The 19,872-nt window shown below is 33.9% G+C and overlaps 1 protein-coding gene across 1 annotated transcript in view; it reads right to left on the bottom strand.

The window, feature by feature from the left end:
- Ranbp17 (RAN binding protein 17) overlaps positions 1-19,872 on the bottom strand; it is a gene marked incomplete at its 5' end in the record, with an annotated part of 334,601 nt that overhangs the window by 116,295 nt on the left and 198,434 nt on the right. The window contains one exon of the mRNA XM_033761473.1: positions 3,585-3,644. Coding sequence (XP_033617364.1) covers positions 3,585-3,644 — 60 coding nt within the window. The remainder of the gene's footprint in view (positions 1-3,584; positions 3,645-19,872) is intronic.

Genomic DNA, 19,872 nt, shown 5'->3' with positions numbered 1-19,872 from the left:
TTATGCAATTTGGTGCTAAAGTTATCAGCTAATACCTTTTCACAAGAAGATTCTTCATATAAAAATTAACTGGTGAGAAGGTGATTTCTTGGAGATTTTCACACAGCATAGTTATAATCATCAAAACAAAACCTCAAACTTTGCACTAATAATTCTGAAATAAGTAAGAAACTGCAATTGATAAAGGCATAAAACAACTTCTTCAAAATTTCACAATAAAAATTGAAATCCTTTCTAATTCTAAATAGTTACTGCCTGAGAAGCTAGAAAAATTACCCACTTTGATCAGTCACCCCCCCTGTCTAGTTCTTTAAATATATGAAGTTGTTAGAAATATAAGAAATTGTCATTATTACAGAATTAAGAAGAACATGTCTCCTTAAAAAACTTTTCATTCTTTGTTTTCTTATTCCTATTTTAATTTTCAGAGAAGAGTATTTGGATATGTACATATTTATTTATTTATTTTTGGTAACGGGGACTGAAGTCAGAACCTTGTGCTTGTGAGGCGGGTGGCTGCACCACTGAGCTAAATCCCCAGCCTCTGGATATGTATATAATGTTTCAATGATCCAATACATTTTCTAACTTCTGAACTAATCAAATGACAAGCACTGCCTCTGTATTGCAGATAACTTCAATGATCTTACATATTGTTTTCAAAGGGAACCAGATAAAAAAAACTAGATAAGGGAATAAACATACAAATAGCAACAAGATTCTGAGTTGCAATTTTAATTTAATAAAGAATGGAAGCAAGTATTGTGATAATTTTAAAATGGCTTTCTTTTTCCAGTCCTAATCTTTGGTCTTGGTTATCTGCAGCACTGTCTCTAACATTCTAGTTATAACTCTGAAGAAACTAATTATGTCAATCCTTAAAACTGAAGTAGATTATAGAACTGGGAAACCCAGAATATTAGTTCCTAAAGGTTGTATGGATATATAATGACAGTCACAGAAATTCAATAACAGCCCTCTATGAAATGTACTCAAAAGCACCCCATGAAACAAATTAAAAAGAACAATGAATCTCTTATTCTGTGCAAATAAGAAAATAAGCGAAAACACTGATTCTATAGGCTTTCATAATAGCTGTTATAATGAATTAAGATTTTGGATAATGAATTTTCAGAAAATTGCAGTAAGTTAATACCCTTAGGCCTTCTACAAATGTTTAAGATATTATAACTTCTCAAAGAGCTTTAGAATACTATAAACAGGCTCAACACAGAAAATTAGGAATGCTGTTGAAATCAACAACATGAAGCCATAAAATATGTATTTTCCCTGAGCCAATTTCTGCTCAAAAACTCGCACCAAATAATACAAAAACTGGTATCACAACTACTTCAAATTATTGTGAATTTTAAAGTATTGTTTCAACTAATTGAAATGACTTACCAATTAAATTGTTTTAAAACTGGTTATCCTTTAGTAAAAAACCTATCACTGGCAAGGTTACATTATAATGAAAAACATTTCATTTTTCAGTAAGAAAATTTCAAAACTGAACTTGAAAACACTTATGAATTAGAAAGCAATTTTCATATTTTCATTTTGCATTTCAAGGACCACTGAGATCATTCAGTACTTTCTACAAGGAAGATGCCATCAAAATAAAAGATCAGGTAGCAGAGGGAGAAGGAGGGGTATAAGAAGGAAATGGGAGTACTTAATGATTTGGATCTAAAGTGTATGGAAGATACTGAACAACTTTCATTAACATATGAAGCAGAATAAAACATGAACATCACAAGTAACTTACCACCACATCAAAAGAATTAATGGCACAAACATCATTGCTGCATATTAAATACACGAACAGTGATCATGAATAGATACATATTAATCTTACTTAATTTTTCCATATCATTTAAAATAACATCACTAAACACAGGACTGAAATAAGATAGACAAATCTTTTGTCAGAATTTAATTTTAAAACCATTATTTATATTAGAAACTAAGTAGCAAAAGGCAAGGGATATGCTTGCCATATTCAGTAGAATATAGAATGGCATCTGATAAAGAAAAGCTGATTAGGGAAGCATAAAATAAATATGCTAAATTTTCATATCAATCAGAATATCTGAGCCCACCATCTGTGGTGGCCATCTTGCTAAGGGAACATATACCTAACAAATCTCTTAAGAGGCATTCCTAATCTGCTTGAATAAGCTATTGTATAAGAAAACTTGGAGTGTCCAGTTTGGCCTCACATTTCCTTCGCTCCACATCCTGTGGCACAAAGCAAGAACTCAGCAGGATGGGGTGCAGGGTTGCCTGCTGCTTGTGATAATCCCCTCTCCCAGTAGGGGCCTCCACTGATGCATGGCTAAGAACATGTTTCCTCTTTTGCTTGCACCCCAGTGGGGTTTCCATTCCTGACTTGGGCCCAAATCCAGACTGCTAAGGAAGGTAGAAAAGTTAGAAGGCTCCAGATGCTGTCAGAGATATTTCTGGATTAGTTTCTAAATAATCATTAATTAGAAAGAGAAATATAGGTATAGTGTGAAAACCAGGAAGACTGGTAATTTTGGAGATTCTTTCCTTCCTACCTTTGGCCAGATCTAAGGTCTAACTACCACCTGTTCAACAGAAGCTGGCTGTTTGCCTCGCTTTCCTTCAGGGAGCCACTGACTAAGAATCTTCACCAGCATGAACCTAATGCCTCCCGACAGGCCTTCACTAGCCAAGAAGGACTCGGGTCGAATGTGCCCGTTTTTGGGTACAGGATACACAGCCCACAGAAAGACTCCTGTGGTGCAACCAGCTGAAAGCCAACTAGAGAAGATAGAGGGTGTACATTTGTCTTGACACAGCTTTGCTCCTGCTGGCTGTCAACTCACTCCATATCTTGGGCCAAGCTTCTGTTAAACTAGTCTTCTGTGGATAAAGCCATAGTTTAGCCCTCAATATGTATATTATCTTTCCCAGCCCATTCAAAAAGAAGGTGCTGTGGCTATGGCATATGACTATGGGAAAAAGGCTTGACTCTGGTTTTGAGACCAAGGTCTGAAGGGGGATTTATAATTCTTTGTAATGGCAAATTTACAAGACAATATGATTAGATTTTAGAATAAAATTGTTGACACTAGGTGAAGTATATGAGAGGGTGATGGCAGAGGTGAGGAACGGGCAATTAAACATTACTCTAGTATCCCACACCACTTAAAGGTGTCAGTGAAAAACATTTTCTGGCACAAGGGACACATACATTCTTGATAGCATCCATAACAGATGCTACTCAATGTAGCTATATAAAACTTTACCCTTTCAGGTATGAGTGACTGGTTAGAACTGGCCACTCAGAAATGCTATAAACAAGAAACCTTGGCTGCTTTTCACATGATACAATAATAATAGAGTCTTTGCAGTTAATATTATTTATACGCTGTTGAACATTTGGCTGTAAAACATGCAAACTCCAGGACTATACAGTATATAAAAACAGGAATCAAGACAGTGCACCCTACACTAATCACTGTGCATGTGACTGTTTTAGTAACAAGAATCTGGGGCTGTAGTGAGACAAGCATAAAGACTGGCACTTCACCACCATAACCAGTAACTCAACTCACCTTAGCTATTTTCCAAGCCTTCTCTGGAACTCTGGATACATCACTCCTCAGGCGTACAACCTAAAAAGCACAGAATTTAAAGACCTACCACCTGGTGCCAGGGATAAGAGGCCTTCCCAATCTCACATACAGGGAGAAAGTAACTCAAGATTTACTTGGCTATCACTTAAAGTATTCTTGGGTCTTTGATTTTATTCTGGAGCCTTTGAGCAGAGGCATAATGAAGTTCTGTACTACTCTAGATACACTTATGTGGATTCCAGTAGGTTTGCTTCAACAGAATAATTTAAGAGACCAATTGCTAAAGGCTGTTTTTAAAAAAGAACAAATCATAAACAATATTTGGCAGGACTATCTTTAAGAATGTCTCAGTACTGTTGTTTTCCATGAGACACTTTCGTTACACAGGTCTGGCAAGGGGAACTAATGATATAAGTAGGCCAAGTCATCTTCTGATAAACAAAAATGCATTTTTAAAACAAACTCATTTCTACAGTTACTCTGAAGGTAAGTAAATCATGTTTAGTCTTCCATCACTTAATATAATTCTTGTATATACACAACCAAACCCTTTGTAAAGGCACAGCAAACTATTGCTGTGGTGGATATGTTAAGATCATTATCAGGTTTCCATTTGTATTTTTAGCATCTTTACTTTAATCATGCAAACTTCCTACCAATTCTTTTTGTTTCCACATTGCCACTCTGAAATCATACCCTATTTCCTATATCTAAAACAACTTCTGTATCTTTCTCCCAAGGATACTTAACTCTTTCCCTCTGAGAAGAAAAATGTTACCTGAAGAGAAGAAATAGCAGAATGAAAAATGGGTATCAATAACATTTATATTTTATTACTCTGCCAAATCTACTACTTTCATTATATTCTTAAATTTTACTAATAACTGTTCCTTTCTAACATTTAATTTCTTTCACACTAGTCCAGTTAATGAAAACTAACTTTCCTAAATGCAGTGAAACAGAATTCACCTTCTAACGGCCCATTAGCCACTTCAAATATTAATATCGAGTTTTAACTCAGAGGAGGCAATATTTGCAGCAACAAGCTAAATCTTGTTTCTATCTTAGTCTTCTATGTTGAAAATTTGCTAAAATGTATGCAAACGCCCAAGAGGTGGACCAAGATAATACAGAGGAATACTGTACTCAGGAAGCACATTCTCCTCTTATTAAGAAGACAGGAATAAATTTATTGAGTATATATTTAAGGTAACTTCAGCTAGGAAGAAACACAGAATATAATGTGTAGTGCAATGCACACGAAGTTTTGTGTGAGACTCTGCTATTTGCTAGCTTGGCACAGTGTGTGGCAGATAAAAATCCTTCAATAAATAGTTTTATTTAATGAATTAATTCTGTAACTCCAGTTAGTCTCTCAAACTTATCCGTATGATAAAAAGACTAGCTAAATAAAGAAAAATATCATTAATTAGGAGGCAGTCTATGAGGTGAAGCCCAAGACTAGTGGGATTCTGCTACTTACTGATTGATTTTGAGTAAGTTGATTACTCTTTAAAACTCAACTTCCTAAACTGAAGATGACAGCAAGACCTAATTTATAAAATTTTAAAAAGGATGATTATGTAGCACAGCCCTGGCTCATATAAAGTTTCTCTAAGTGTGAGCTATTGTTATTACTGGCATGTGCTAAGATGACAGTTACCCCCCCCCCTTTTACTTTATTTGAATTAGATGCTGGAAAAATAGAATATATTTTCTAAACTGACATGTAAAGAGCTTTAGTAATGATATAAAAAGAATGGTTAGAGGAGAGAGAGCACTAATGAAAGGTAGGATAACTCCTACCTAACCTTATATAATGGGCCTAGTCTTTGAACATTCCAAAGAAACAGAAGTAGGATCCAGAAAACCAATGGGAAAGAAGGAAGAAAATGATGATGTTTATCTCAAGGGCTCATCTGTATCACTTGGATGCCCAAGCCTTCATTCTTATTTTTTGAGTTATCCTAAGTCCCTACTTCACATATTCCTAGTAAGTTTTCAACTCACTGGATATGTAGATGATTTACACTGTCATTACAGTATCATCTTTTCAATTGAGGTCAGTGAGCTGAGTTAATCCAATTCTCCAAGTTTTTTAAAAAAACTAAATTAATGCAGGAAATAGGTTCCAGAACATCATCAATTGCAATTTTAAATTATTAAAAAAATTTTGTGTGTGTGTGTATATGTGAGATGAGCCACCAAGGAGCATTCTTTCATAGTAAGAACAGAAAAGGGCTGCCTTCTATATAGAAAAACAACATTACTGATTTCTAACTATGAGCTGAGTCACTTCTCCATTGTAGGATAGATTATATCAAATATGTAGATCTATCTTACTTCTCTTGGACTAGGACTGACTAGAAGTCCCAACTGTATAGTAAAAAAGAGATTTTTTCCCATGGGAAATAACAGCTAATATGGGGATGAAATTTATAATGTTGGTTTTATCAGTCATCACACTCTGAAACTGAACATTCTTGAACTCATGTCTAAATACATACATACATTCATATATACATAGGCACTATGATATAATAGCAAACTGGATACAAAGTAGGATGACTTTCAAGTTCTGCCACTGAACAAGTTATTAAGTTTTCTGAAATTCTGTTTTACATTCTGTAAAATGAAGATAATCAAACCTGCTAAATAGAAGACTATTGAAAAACTCAACAAGAAAAAGTAATAACTCAGCAAAGTAGTTAAACAAAAAACAGAAATCCAATATAGATTAGATTAAGGTTAAAAATAAACTACAATTGCAAATGTTTCATAGATAGCTATTATTTTTTACCTAAAAAAAAAAAAAGAATTTCAAACTTACAACATAGATATTTCAAACCCAATACCTTAAACTTTAAGAAAACTAGAGTACCACGTCAGCTGTACCTCCTGGCAAGTGTAGTATTACAGTCCATGTTTCATAAATGCAAATGGTCAGACAAAAAAAAAGACAATTGCATATTTGCACCACTAAATGTGAAAACATTTCTAAGGAATCAGCAAAATGGACCAAGAGGGAGTATAGAAGAAAATGGCCATAAAAACCTGGAGATAAGAAAGGATAGTAAGTAGCCAAAAGGCTATCAGAAGTGGGTAAGGTGGGGTGAAAGAAAAAAAAAACAACCTTAAGAACTGCAATTCTCAGCAAATATAAAGCCATTAGTGTACTAAGGTGTTTGTCACCTTTCAGCATTTTTTTATTATTGTATAATTTTTCCCATTAAAAGTTTTCAACCAAACTTACTGGGTGTGAGAAATTTTCCATGAAAATACATTTCCAATTTTGTAATGGTAACCCATTAGAAAATATAATTCACATTGGAGAAAACTTGTTTAAAAGCCAACTTGGTTAAACATGTCTATTCAATAAACCAAGGGATACTGGTGCTGGGGAGCTTACTCAGGCCTAGGGAAAAGCAAAATCCCAGTAAGTATGCCAAATGGGCTTTTATATTTCAAGATTCCTTCAACAGAAACACTATGGGAAAATAAAAATTAAGAAAACACTGAACTCAACTAATTTAAATGCAGAAAAATATTTTACATTTATGTTTTATTACCAAGTGCTTTCCCTACAATTGTCCCAAGGCGTCAGATGAAGCTCTATAGTCACCATTGCTAATACTAGCAATTGGAACATGCTCTTTGGCAAGGCAGAAATAAGATAATTGTTCAATATAGGCTGGCTTTTCAGAAATACTGGAAGCACTGCCTGTAATTATAGACATCTGTCACTGCTAGCCACTCAGTACTAACCCTGACATCAATATACAACCATAGCACTAAACTGCCTGCAGGCATAGCAATGGAGACCAGATACGCTAGGCAGGCAATCATCTGCTTCATCCAAACTATCTGTCAAAGGTTCCCAACCACAAATAGCTCTTACATTTTGTATCCTTAGGATAATATGTTGATTTATTTTAGATTCTCTAATATTTACAGTCTAGGGCATCTACTAAAATAAAGAAACAAAACTTATGGCTAATGGAGGCAGTTACTGTTCACAGTCATCATAAAAGGTCATAGCTCAACCCTCAAATGTTAAAAATTGATGGCAGCTTTAACCATACACTATCATACAGATGTTTCCTTTTGTAGAGGTAATTATTTTTAATAGCAATTCAAAATGGTAAATACAATCTTTCATCAGGCAGTATGTTGCCACAGATCCAATAGATATGCTCATATTTTAAACCTATTTTTGAGGTATAAAGATAAGTTTCAACAATGAGTACAGAAGAATCCAGATTCTCAGCCTGGGTTTAGCTTTACCTATAGTACCCTACCTGGCAATATTTTTTACATATATAAATAATGTGATGTCTAAAAATTAGGAAATGATATTAAAGGAGAAAATACTCAGTTAATGAATGAGTCAACTGATATGTAATCTTGCTGGGTGTAAAACTTATTGAAATGTACATGTATGCACATGTACCTTCACATTTTTTAAAGTCCAGAAATAAATTTTGGTTTTAAATCACTCTCTTTTTCAGAGAACAAACTGAAAATTATAATATTTAAAAATAATTAAAAATAAAGACTTACAATTATCATAATGTGTTTCTAAAACCCAGATATTTCTTGGTCTGATCACAACAGCCTATGCTGAAGAAAAACTATTAATTACTGACAGACAGTTAGCTTACAAGTGAGCTGCATTTTAAAAACCTCCTTTAAAATACAATTGCTAAATGCCTTACAGTGCTGTAATGTGAGACAGGTTCAAATCTTATTACTTCACTGAAATTAAAACCTAAGTTTTAATACTGTTCAAGTCGAACAATGATTCCACACTTTATTGCTTTTGAAATCCCTTGATGATCATAGGAAAAAATGCCCCGGAGAAAAAAAGACTGTTTTCGATAAACAGAAAATACAGTTTGCACTCTTAGCCTCTTTGTCATCACAAAAAAAGGATTTAATGCCAATTCTTTAAAAAAAGACTTTTTCCCCACAAAATGTGCACCTTGTGTGCCATTTGTAAAATCAGTTCACTTTCTTTTATTTATTACTACAGCGCGGCAAGGCAATAAAGAAGCTACCAATAGCTAATAAATTACATGCCTTTTAAAACAATTCTCTTGCTACAAAAACATGTAACTACAAAGGTTTACATTTACATGGTACATCACATGAAATGTCTATATTTGTGTCCTATTAACCATTTTGGCAAATTGTGGGCTTTCTACCAAATAGCTGACAGGAAAAATAATAAAATGATACACAAATGTCCACACGACATGAAAATAAATGTTGTTCAAGAAAACGATTCTGATGCTATTTGTATTTTCTAAAAATTCTAAGTTTATTTAAAAATATGTTTTCATACATTATTTTATGAACCAAAAAGGTATTTAAGGATTTCTAATCAGGATTAAACTTAATTACTGAGAATTAGGAAAGTATGTTTTTTCTAACGTTCCTAGTGTCAGTCTTTTAAAAATCAGCTCACAGTATCACTTAAATTATAAAAGGCAAGATTACTGGTTGTAAGGCAAAATATCCAATTCTGTTCCTTAGTATACCCTGTATTTAAGAAAGATACAGAAATTTGATTATTTAGAGAAAACTCCCCTCAAACATGTTTTGCTTTATTATAATCAGTCTTAAAAAATATTTCAGATAGCCACAAAAACTGCTTTTAAAACCTTATTTTGTGGGAGTAAAAGTTGGTTATTTTGTCTATGTACAAGTGAATTCTTAAGTATCTGTACTCTAATTCCAGGATTAAGTTGTTAAATTAATCAGGGTGTTTGCTTAATGTTTTGGTCTTCTAACCTCATGGTAAATATATATTTTATGAGGTAACGTATTGCCTTTTATTATTAATTTCATCCATTTCCTGTAATAGCTGTGGCTTGTTTGTTTCATACCTACAAAAGTTCAACTTTGTTTAATTATGTATGATGAACAATGCTTTAGTTTTCAAGACACAAATTTGCTTCATTTCATCGTTACTTTAAGATGACAATCTACTCTAAAAAGAAAAAAAAATTATATTCTGTAGTACTTCATTTCTCCACTTAGATATCTTTTTTGGAATCAGCTTATTATGATTCATAATAAGAATTTGTCAGCAATATCTTTTTTGATAAGTTCATGAAGTAAGTGATCTAATCATCACGGATTAGAGGGGACTTTTTAACCTTAATAATAATATTCTATAACATGTGTATACAAGTAGGAAGCCCTGGCATATTTCATAACTAGTTTTTATCTCTTTTTAATAATAAATATTATGTTTGCTGAAATCAACTTCTCCCAAACTGTAGTTGGTTTTAAATGATAATATTCTCAATTAGCAACCAAGAAAAATAAAGTAATATTTACTTTCTCTATTCTTTCATCTTATTCATTATATTTTATTTTAAATCTTTACTCAGATTACCCTCCTTTGGTTAAAGAGGGTCATTAATTGTATTTTTTTTTCTCTTGTATGTATCACTAATGTACCTTCAAAGTAGTTATGAGCAGGTATCATTAACTTCATATTTTAAGTGGGCAAATCATGTGTAATATTAAGACATCTAAAAATTTGGCTTTACAAAGTAAAATAACTTCTTCAATTTTCTACTTAAATTTTTACTATTTGACAATGCAGCTTCCTAGCTACTAAGAAAAAAAAAATATTCAAATGCACTTAATCTAGTAAATCCAAATTAAACTTTCTATCAGGTGCTATTTCATTCAATATATGGAAAATAAGCTTGAGTTAAGGCCCTGTCAGACTGAGAAAAGTGGTTCTTGGTTCTTAGTGCCAACTGAGAAGTGTTGGGAAAGCTTATTTGTATTAATAATGATCTCATTAGAAAAGATGAAATATTCATTCTGCTGCTAATCTTTTTAATTTGGTAAGTAATATAAACTGAATCAACAGATTTTCAGTCTTGAATGGGAAAGTAAAAAAAACATGAAGCTAAGTTTTTCCGGTCTCTTTCTGCACCAAAATGAAGCACCTACTCCTTTCTTAGATTTTTGCACTATACAGAAGTGAACGACACTCAAGGAAACCTCAAATATCCTTAAGGAATCTTCTCACTGCCCTAAGATTTCACTAGATGTCTCTATCATTTATAGGCCTAACTATATTAACAAACAAAGATTGAACCTGTTGGCTTTGTGTTTTCTAAACAGTATATGATAGTATTTTCTTTGTAGTCAATGTTGTGTTCCACAGTTTAACATATAGTAGGTAATTAAAAGTATTGTTATATTGAAAGAAAAAAATAACACTTATCTAGTCTCAAGCAACATTGTTGCTACTATTAAAACCATTTTTCAATTTGCAGTTCTAAAAAAAACTGGACACTGATTCCAATTCACTGTCTACTAAGGAAACACTATTCTAATTAACTATACCTACTTTAGAAAAATATCTAGAATCAGAATAAAATTTCTCTCTTTTTGGCCTTAAAATCTTACCATCTCACTTACTTAATCCATATACAATCACTCAAAATGAAAACTGATGATCTAGCACTATCCTATTGTAATGACAAATCCAAGATGTACACATTCAAGACACACACACATACACACACACTCATATACACACAAACTTTGCTAAGAAGGACATATACATAAAATGCTTGAGAAGCAAGATCAGGAATTACAGATATAATGGTTGTAAAAACTTTATTATAGTAGTGTTTGACACATAATAAACAATAAATGAGTGCTAGCAAAATTATTATTTAACCAAAATTTAACAGATATGACCCAAATACTAAGAACTGCAAGTGCAGATGCTTGAATAGAACACTGAATATTGATCAGGATGAGGGCTGGGGCAGAAGGGAGAACAATATAATTCAAGCTTAAAACAGTGAGAATCAGAATGACAGAAGAGGGCCATGGGAACCCAAACTGGAAAGTAGCTAAAGTTAGATAATGCAGGGCCACAAAAGCCTAAGATTGCTGTCTAAAGTAGTAGGCAACAGGGAATCTTTAAGTGGGAAGTGCCCTTTGGAAAAAGTGCTGCTTAAAATTTGTCTACCTACAGCATGTATCACTGACCAGAGCCAGGGAGAAGAGGCTTTATCATCTCGTGATTCCATACCATGAGCTTCATGGACATTTACTTGATTTTTAACTTTTTTAGTTCTTTATTCAGTAAGGAATTTTACCGTCCACATTCCTAAACTGAGAATGCCCTCCGTCCTCATATACAATTCTTTGGGGGTGTTCATGAGCTCCCAAGAGTTCAATTAAATATGTACCAAATGAGTCTAAACCCCATAGTTCCAAAAGCGAATACTGAATGTGGAACAGGAATCCCCTAAACACCTAGTTGTATTACTGAAGAAAAAAGTATTCAGGACTGGGAATTGAAAATAAATGCTAAGATGGTAAAATTGTGACAGTTATGGTTATCTTTCTTTGAAGTAGAAGAAAGTCCAAGGTTAATTATATATGTCTATGTTAATTACACAAAAACAATGCATCAGTTCAATGGCTCATGCAGTCATTACTGTACCCTCTTAAAAGTGCCAAGGAACTATACCACCCTAATCATTAACTTCAAAAGGCAGAGAAGTAGCTCAGATTTTCTTTCCTTAAATAGTTGGAGAATGTTTAATGCCTGGATTTATTAATCCCATTTGTATTTTATTTGGAAAAAAAGTTCCACTAATTTTATTGTACAGAATAGAAAGTAGAATTTCCTTTTACTTTCCCTGAGCATAAAGAAAACTTTACATTTAAATATTTAGAAATATTCACATCTTACCAATAACCTAACCAACCAAACAAAAAGCCAGTAAGAAGAAAACTACAACAACAAAAACAAAACAAAAGAAAACGAAACCCTGATTGTCCTTCTTTAGTATTTAACTTTTTAGGCCAAAGAGATCTAAGGCTATCATAATGTTGATTTCTAGGTCTATATACTTCTGAATTTTGCTCTAAAAAGTGAAATGTCAATACAGATTGTACCTATTAACATTTAAATTCTACTTACTCCATCTGTGGGGTTCGTTAACACAGAACACACTCTGGGCAATGTAAGGAGCGTAACCAAATAACCATTTGATTCTGACTATAATTTCTACAGCTTATTAAAGGGAGTAATAATACAGATAGACACATACATTAAAAATTTAGCTGGAATAAATTTTTAGAAATAGGTCACACTTTGTTCCTGTTCTTTCTTCTAAAAGTAAAAGTACTCCCCTCCACCTCATCTGGTATTGAACTCAAGACCTTGTGTTTGCCAGGCAGGCATGGCAGCACTCACTGAGCTACATTTTGGCCCCAGTAAAACCATTCTTAAGAAGCTTGGAAAATGCAGAAGACTGAGTGTCAATTACTCCACAACAACAGGAAGAACTAAAATGTCGGTAGACTGTTGAAGGCCTGAAGAGAGCCAGGAACTTCACTTCTAACCAAGTTGAAGGTACCATCCTGATTCCTTATGTAGGAACTTTATGTCACATACTGAATCACTGCTTGGATGTGACAACATTTTTGAAAAGCAGTGAAGAGCCAGAGAAACTAGAATTCAAATCTCCAGTTTAAAGTGTGACTTTGAACAATTTTTCCAAATTTTTAAAAATTATTTCATCATCTATAAGGACAATAATACATATACCTCAAAAGTCTGTGGAAAGTTTTCATTAATGTAGACAAAATGCCTAGCAGAGTTTCCATTACCCAATAAGTACTCTGTAAATACTAAATATATTTTTACTGAGAATAAAACTTGCATATTTAGACAGTAACTGAGCTTATAAAAAGTTAGGACCTTTCATTAAGTTTCCCAAATTTTTTTTTAAATGAGAAGGGATATGTAAATCATCATTTATATTCAATCACTATGTATGTTATATCTATGGCCTGTTTACGTTATTTAAGTTTTGATGTCTGAGAATAAGTAATTAGGAAGGGAAAAAATAATTTTAACTGCATACCATAACCCAAAGCATCTAAATTAAAAAGTAACTATTCTCTTGAAGATTAAAAAGGGAAATCCTAAAAAAAAAAAAAAAAAAAAAAAAAGAGAGAGAGAAAGAAAAGGAAAAATAAGGGAAATCTTATAAGCCCAGGTTTTTAAAGAGGATTACAGATTCCTAGTTTACTGTGAAAATTTCCAACCAATTTTAAAGCTTTAAATACCTATTAAGTTACACAGTCTGTACAAGAAGGAACTGGGATTTGAACACAAGTCAGAATAACATCAAAGATGGTCAGGCATGGTGGCGCACACCTCTAATCCCAGCACTTGGGAGGCTGAGGCAGGAGGATCACTACAAATTCTAGACCAGCCTGGGCTACATAGTGAGTGCTGGGTCAGTCTCAACTATATAGTGAGACCCTGTCTCAAAAAAAAAAAAAAAAAAAAAAAAAAAAAGAATAACATCAAAGACTACACTCTCAACCAATTACCTTTATATATGATCAAAAAATGCTTTAAGAGATACCTCTTTAAATACATCAAATTATAAAACTGCTTACAAAGCAAAACTGAAACCTCAGCTATGGCTTTATTATTCATTTATCAAAAATTTATATCCTTTACCTACGCTTCTCCAAATGAACTAAAGTTCTAATTATTGATAAAGTCATTTATCTGAGACTAAAATTTTTACTTCAGTTGCTTAAAAGAGTGTATCATAATTTCCCTTATTCTTCCATGCTTTTCTTAGATGTTAATACAAAATTATAGCCAATATTTATTCAACTGTATATGTAGCCATTGTGCTTCTTGACCTCAACACTACTGACATGTTGAGTCAGATAATTTTTTGTTGTGGGAGGCAGTCATGTGCACTGTAAAATGTTCAGTAGTATCTCTGACTTTATCCACAAGATGCCAGTAGCACGCCTCCTCTAAATTGTGATAACAGGGCTAAGATTTAGCTCAGTGGCACAGTGCCTGCCTGGCAAATGTGAGGTCCTGAGTTCGATCCCTGTTACAAAAACAAACAAACAAACAAAAAACAAACAACCTGTGATAAAATAACAATGTGTTTCAATATACTCCAATGTCCTCTGGGAGGTGAAAATCATCTCAGCAAAGAGCAACTATCTATGCTAAGCAATTTATACACACTTATTAATTTAATGCTCATATCTATCACAAGGTGGATACAATTACTATTCCAGTTGTACAGATGAGGAAATTGAGAGTGCAATTAGGTGTAGTATCTGAAGCAAGAGAACAGCTAAGTGGTAAAATCAGAGCATTAAGAAATTCTATTCTAACACTGGTACTCGGTACTCTTACTAGTGCACTATACTCCTTTCTCCAACAAAACAAATGTGAAGAAACCCCCGCCTCATTTAACTTGCTCCTGTTACCTGAGAAAAAGTTGATACAGGAAATACAAAAACAGGGCTCTTCCACTTCTAATTTCCCCTACCTACACTGCTCACCTTAAAATACCATAATACAGCCGGGTGTGGTGGTGCATGCCTGTAATCCCAGCACTCGGGAGGCTGAGGCAGGAGGATTGCTGAGAGTAAAAAAAAAAAAAAAAAAAAAAAAAAAAAAAAACCAAAAAACAAAAAAGATACCATAATACAGAAGTTATGTTTTAGAGGATCGTAAACTCCTCTGTGAATCTGATCAGTGATATTTTCTGGTCCTTTTCCAGAAAATGTCTCCCAGAAAAATATACAACATATTACATATTTTTGTTGTTGTTGTTGGAAGATATTATATGTAAAACCTGAGTTTAATTCTTGTCCCCACAATTTATGATGTTGAAAATTATGTAACCATGCTGACACCAAGGTTCCTCTCTGAAAGGAGGAAGAGAGCACTTCCACATTATTCCAGTGAAGTTTAAATTGATGACGTGTACAGCAACTGGCAGAATACACTACTGGCACAATACACAGCATTCCTTCTCTTGATACAGTGGACTTATGAACTCAATTTGTTCCCAAGGGCTGGTTGTAACTCAAGTTTGTCAGTTGAAGGCTCAGGCTCCTCTGCAAAGCCTTCAAAGTCTCTCTTCTGTATTCAGGTAGATTTCACAGAGAGATTGGCTCAGGATTTCTCAATGAACCCCACACAAGAAAGGATGTTGTAATATTCCTTCCAGAACTCTTTAAAGGTTAAATCTATATATCTGAGACATCTGGAAGTACAACTGGCTGGGAGTCAGGTCATAACTCAAGACTTTGTAAGTTAAAACTAAAATTGCAGCCATACTCCAAGCTGTTTGTATGTCAGGCTGGTCATAACTTAAGGATTCACTATAATTCTGTTTTCTTGTTCTGAAAAGAAACCCTCACTTTTCAGAACGCTCTGAATCTTTTAGACATATTGCTTATAATCTATAGTTCTTCTCTTTTATGCATTCCATAAGAATTTAGCATTTATCCTTGTTAGATGTAATTACTCTTTGCTTATCTGCCCTCAATGACCAAGTTAAAAGTAAAATGGAAGGAAGAGAAAGCAAATCTTGGATGCATTCCCTTACCAATATTAAGAGGTAGAATTTCACGGGATATTCAGGGAATAGTAAAATCAATGTAAAATATTTGGTACTGCCTATACAAGATGACAAATGTTTATTCCTCTCCCTGGGATTTATCATATGTCATATGCAATTTCCTCCAAAATGCTATTTAGACCACTTTCCTAGTTAAATAATCAGAATATTATGTTTTTCCCTACTGTTATTATTGGTTTTTAAAAGAGAGGTAAGGTATTACACAACCTTATAGAAATACTATTTCTCAGGAATGATGTATAAAGCCCATTATGTAGCTTTTAAGTGAACAGATATGACATGTACTGTATTTTGGGACTATTTCAATTTATAATTTCATTATTGTCATAGTCATGAGCAACTTTTGATGTGAGACTTCTTGAAGCTGTACAATTAGTTCTTCCTGATTATTCAATCTTTCTTTGTTGCTGAGATTTGTTTTTAAAAAGACATTTCTTTATTTTTGTTAGCATCAAAACATTTAGAAACTCCTGACAGAGCTTGTGAGAAAAGTTCAAACAGACAGGAAAGGAAGCCTGGACAGAAGCAAGGACAAGTCAACTCTTTGGGTTTTCTGAATACAAATTATTGCTAGAGAACTACTGTATTCCAAAGAAAAATTCTAGTTCTCGTCTGTGTTTCATTACAGAAAGATAAATGACCCTTAGGAAAAGGTGAAAGACAGACTTATTTTAAACCACAGGTGGGTTTGAGTCTGCAGAAGGGAATGGTGTGAGATGGGCTTACCTAGAATGCTGACTGAGTCTAGAGAATGCTAGAAAAAATGGGCCCCAAAAGCTAAGCATGGTGGTACATATATCTATATTCCCAGCACTTTGGGAAGCTAAGGATGACTGAAATTTTGAACCTAGCCTGAGGATTCAGTTAGACTTTGTCTCAAAATTTAAAAAGGGGTGGCGATGTAGCTCACTGTGAAGGCCCTAGGTTCAATACCCACTAGGCACAAAGGGAGTGGGGGAGTTCAGAACTAAAGACCACCCATTTGGGGATTCTAATGAGAAAGTAAACCTTAGGTTTCTTAAAGGCCACTGCAAAGGTTAGCAATGGAAGTAGTTCAAACTAAAAAATCTAGATAGATACAGAAACCCTTATATTTAATGTCAAATTTTCATAGTATATGCTAAAGCAGTCTTTGATAAAACATTAGCCCTTTCAATTTACTAACATGCAAGCACCACACAAATCATTTAACACCGTATTTAGTCACAGAAAAGCCAAGTGAAACATAAAATGCTCTCCCAACAGGCTGTTCCTCCATACATCTTTATGCCTGGAGCCAAAATCCATCACAAGCAAGAATACTCAAGAGAAATAATAATATAAAAACCATGTGTCTTCCCCATTCTCAGTTCCTCTGAACCAGTGCAGAACACTCCATGGTCTGTGACATCCAAAGATGACGATGACAAAAGAAACTACAAATTATCCTGTCTTACTAAGTCATAATGTCATTTCAGGTGAAGCGAAACACAAAAAGGGATTTCACAGAGAGTCAAACACTCACTTTTAAAAGGTCTTCCAAATCTGATCCATGCTCTACTGTGGTAGGCAGAGACAGACTACAAAGGACAAAGCACCTTTAACAAAACAAAAAGACATAATGGCCACTGACTGCCATTGGGGAAGGTGATGAGGGCATTATCTGCAGATACCACTAAGTGCAAGAAACATGATGGCTGAGGGATAACTTATAGCTTGTATTTTTCTTTCTCTTGGACCAGGCTACTAACAAAGGAATATGTTTGAAATATATATATATATGATTAACCACTTCTCTTATCTAAATGAAAATCTTCAATGGCATTGTATTTTCTACAAGACAAAACCTTCCCTCAACTTGTTGTGGAGCACTCTTTTTGACCTGGTCCTTCCCGTCTACAGTGATAACTTTTCCCCTCACTGCGACTGTCTCTCAGAACAGTATCCCACCAAGCTCTCCAATATGGGTGATTGACTTAAGTTCTTTCATATCTCTGTGGCTTTGGGTCTACCTCCCCCTCAGCAGGGAATAGTCATCTCCATAGGATGCTCATCTTGATTTTCATATGACATTTCATAAATTCCCATTGTTATTGTTGCAGTCAATTATTTGTTTATCCATTTCTTTTACTAGCCTAAGGGCTTTAAGCATAGTGACTGGGGTACAGCATATGTTAAGTGTTTACTGGAGAAATAATACATACACCGTAGCAATGAAAATCTAGTACAGCAAGTACAATTACTTTGGAAAGGTAATTTGCTATCCTAGTCCTTAATTGCCATCTATAAAATTAGGAAATGGTGAAAAAAATTAAAGATCTGGAACCATGTCTTCAAATGACCATTTACTTGGAAGGCAGACAGAAAAGATTACAGTACTCTGTTTCATGAGAGTGGAACATAACTTGCCAAGCTCCTCCTCCTGTCCCAAATCACAGAGTAAGCTGAAACACTATTAGACTATATTCTTTCATTTCTAATATTCTATAATTTCCTGATGTATTTAATAATGTTTCCATAAAGATGTTTAAAAATTATTAAGTGGAAACATTTCATTGTTCTATTTTTTTGAGACAGGATCTTGCTAAAGTGCTAAATTGTCCAGGCTGGGTTTGAATTTGTGATCCTCCTATCTCAGCCTACCAGTGTGCTGGGATTGTAGGCATATACCACCACTCTCTGCTTGTTCTACTGCTCTTTCAGATCAAAATCCTCAATTTTGAATTATATCTTTTCATAGTGGATTATGCTGTCAGTGTGCTATATCTAGACTGCTATATATCTTTGAGTAACCATGGAGTCAGTTATCCCCCAGCTTACCAGATAAAGGCAGGTAGACTAATACTTACTAATTTTAGGCACAACAAAATTGCTTCTCGGCCTTTTGGCTCAGATCAAGTCTAATTTTAGGCATAACATGTTGCCTAAATATTTTGATTTATTTCAAGTTAAGAATAAACTTGAGTAATCTTTTAAGAAACTAAGACTTTATTACTTATTCCCTGAAAGAAAAGGTAAACACCTATATTACTTTGTACCTCTGTAGTGAAGCGCTCTAAGTCTGAGACATGTATGATTCATTAGCTATCACCACTACTTTATTCTCAGCTTAACTCCCTTATTTCTGTAACTAGTACAATATCTGCTTCACATAGCTGTTATAAGAACCAAAGAAAATAAAGTATCTAACTTATTAACTAGTATATGATAAGCCTCTATAATAACCTATTATACTTCATTCCCTAATATATGCTAGTAAACAAACAAACAAAAAGACAGGCTTTCCCAGAGTTCTACTTAAAAAAAAAAAAAAAGTCTTTTGTTTGGATGTGGATCTCACTCACAATTAGCCATCTTCTCAGTGGCAATTTATTCATATGAGAAGACCAGGCTGAATGAATATATCTAAAACATGAATTACAACTGAAAAATAAATGAAATAGTTTTTCTTTTTTTCTTTTCTTTTTTACATGAAATTAGAGACCAAATCTAAAGCCTTTCCACTGAGTTATATCCCCAGCTCTTTGTTAAAAAAAGTTTTTATTTTGAGGCAGGGTTGCCATGGTTGGCCCTAACTTGTGATTCTCCTGCCTCAGGTTCCCAGAGTGTGGGATTATAGGCACGTTCCACTGCTCCCACCTCCATATTTCTGATAATGTAAAATACCTTTATCTATAAGTAGCAGGATAGAACATTTGATTCAGGCTGCATTAAAAAAAGTGATTTATAATCTAGATTCTAATACCTCATTACCTAACAGGAATGTTTACTGGATATGCAGTTAGGAACATATTACTGTATGGTTATCTTCT

This window comes from Fukomys damarensis, unplaced genomic scaffold (assembly GCF_012274545.1).
Source record: "Fukomys damarensis isolate Sample0158 unplaced genomic scaffold, DMR_v1.0_HiC HiC_scaffold_9, whole genome shotgun sequence".
Classification (NCBI taxonomy): Eukaryota; Metazoa; Chordata; class Mammalia; order Rodentia; family Bathyergidae; genus Fukomys; species Fukomys damarensis.
The sequence above is the reverse complement of the archived record's forward strand: the minus strand, read 5'-3'. Positions and strand labels throughout refer to the sequence as shown.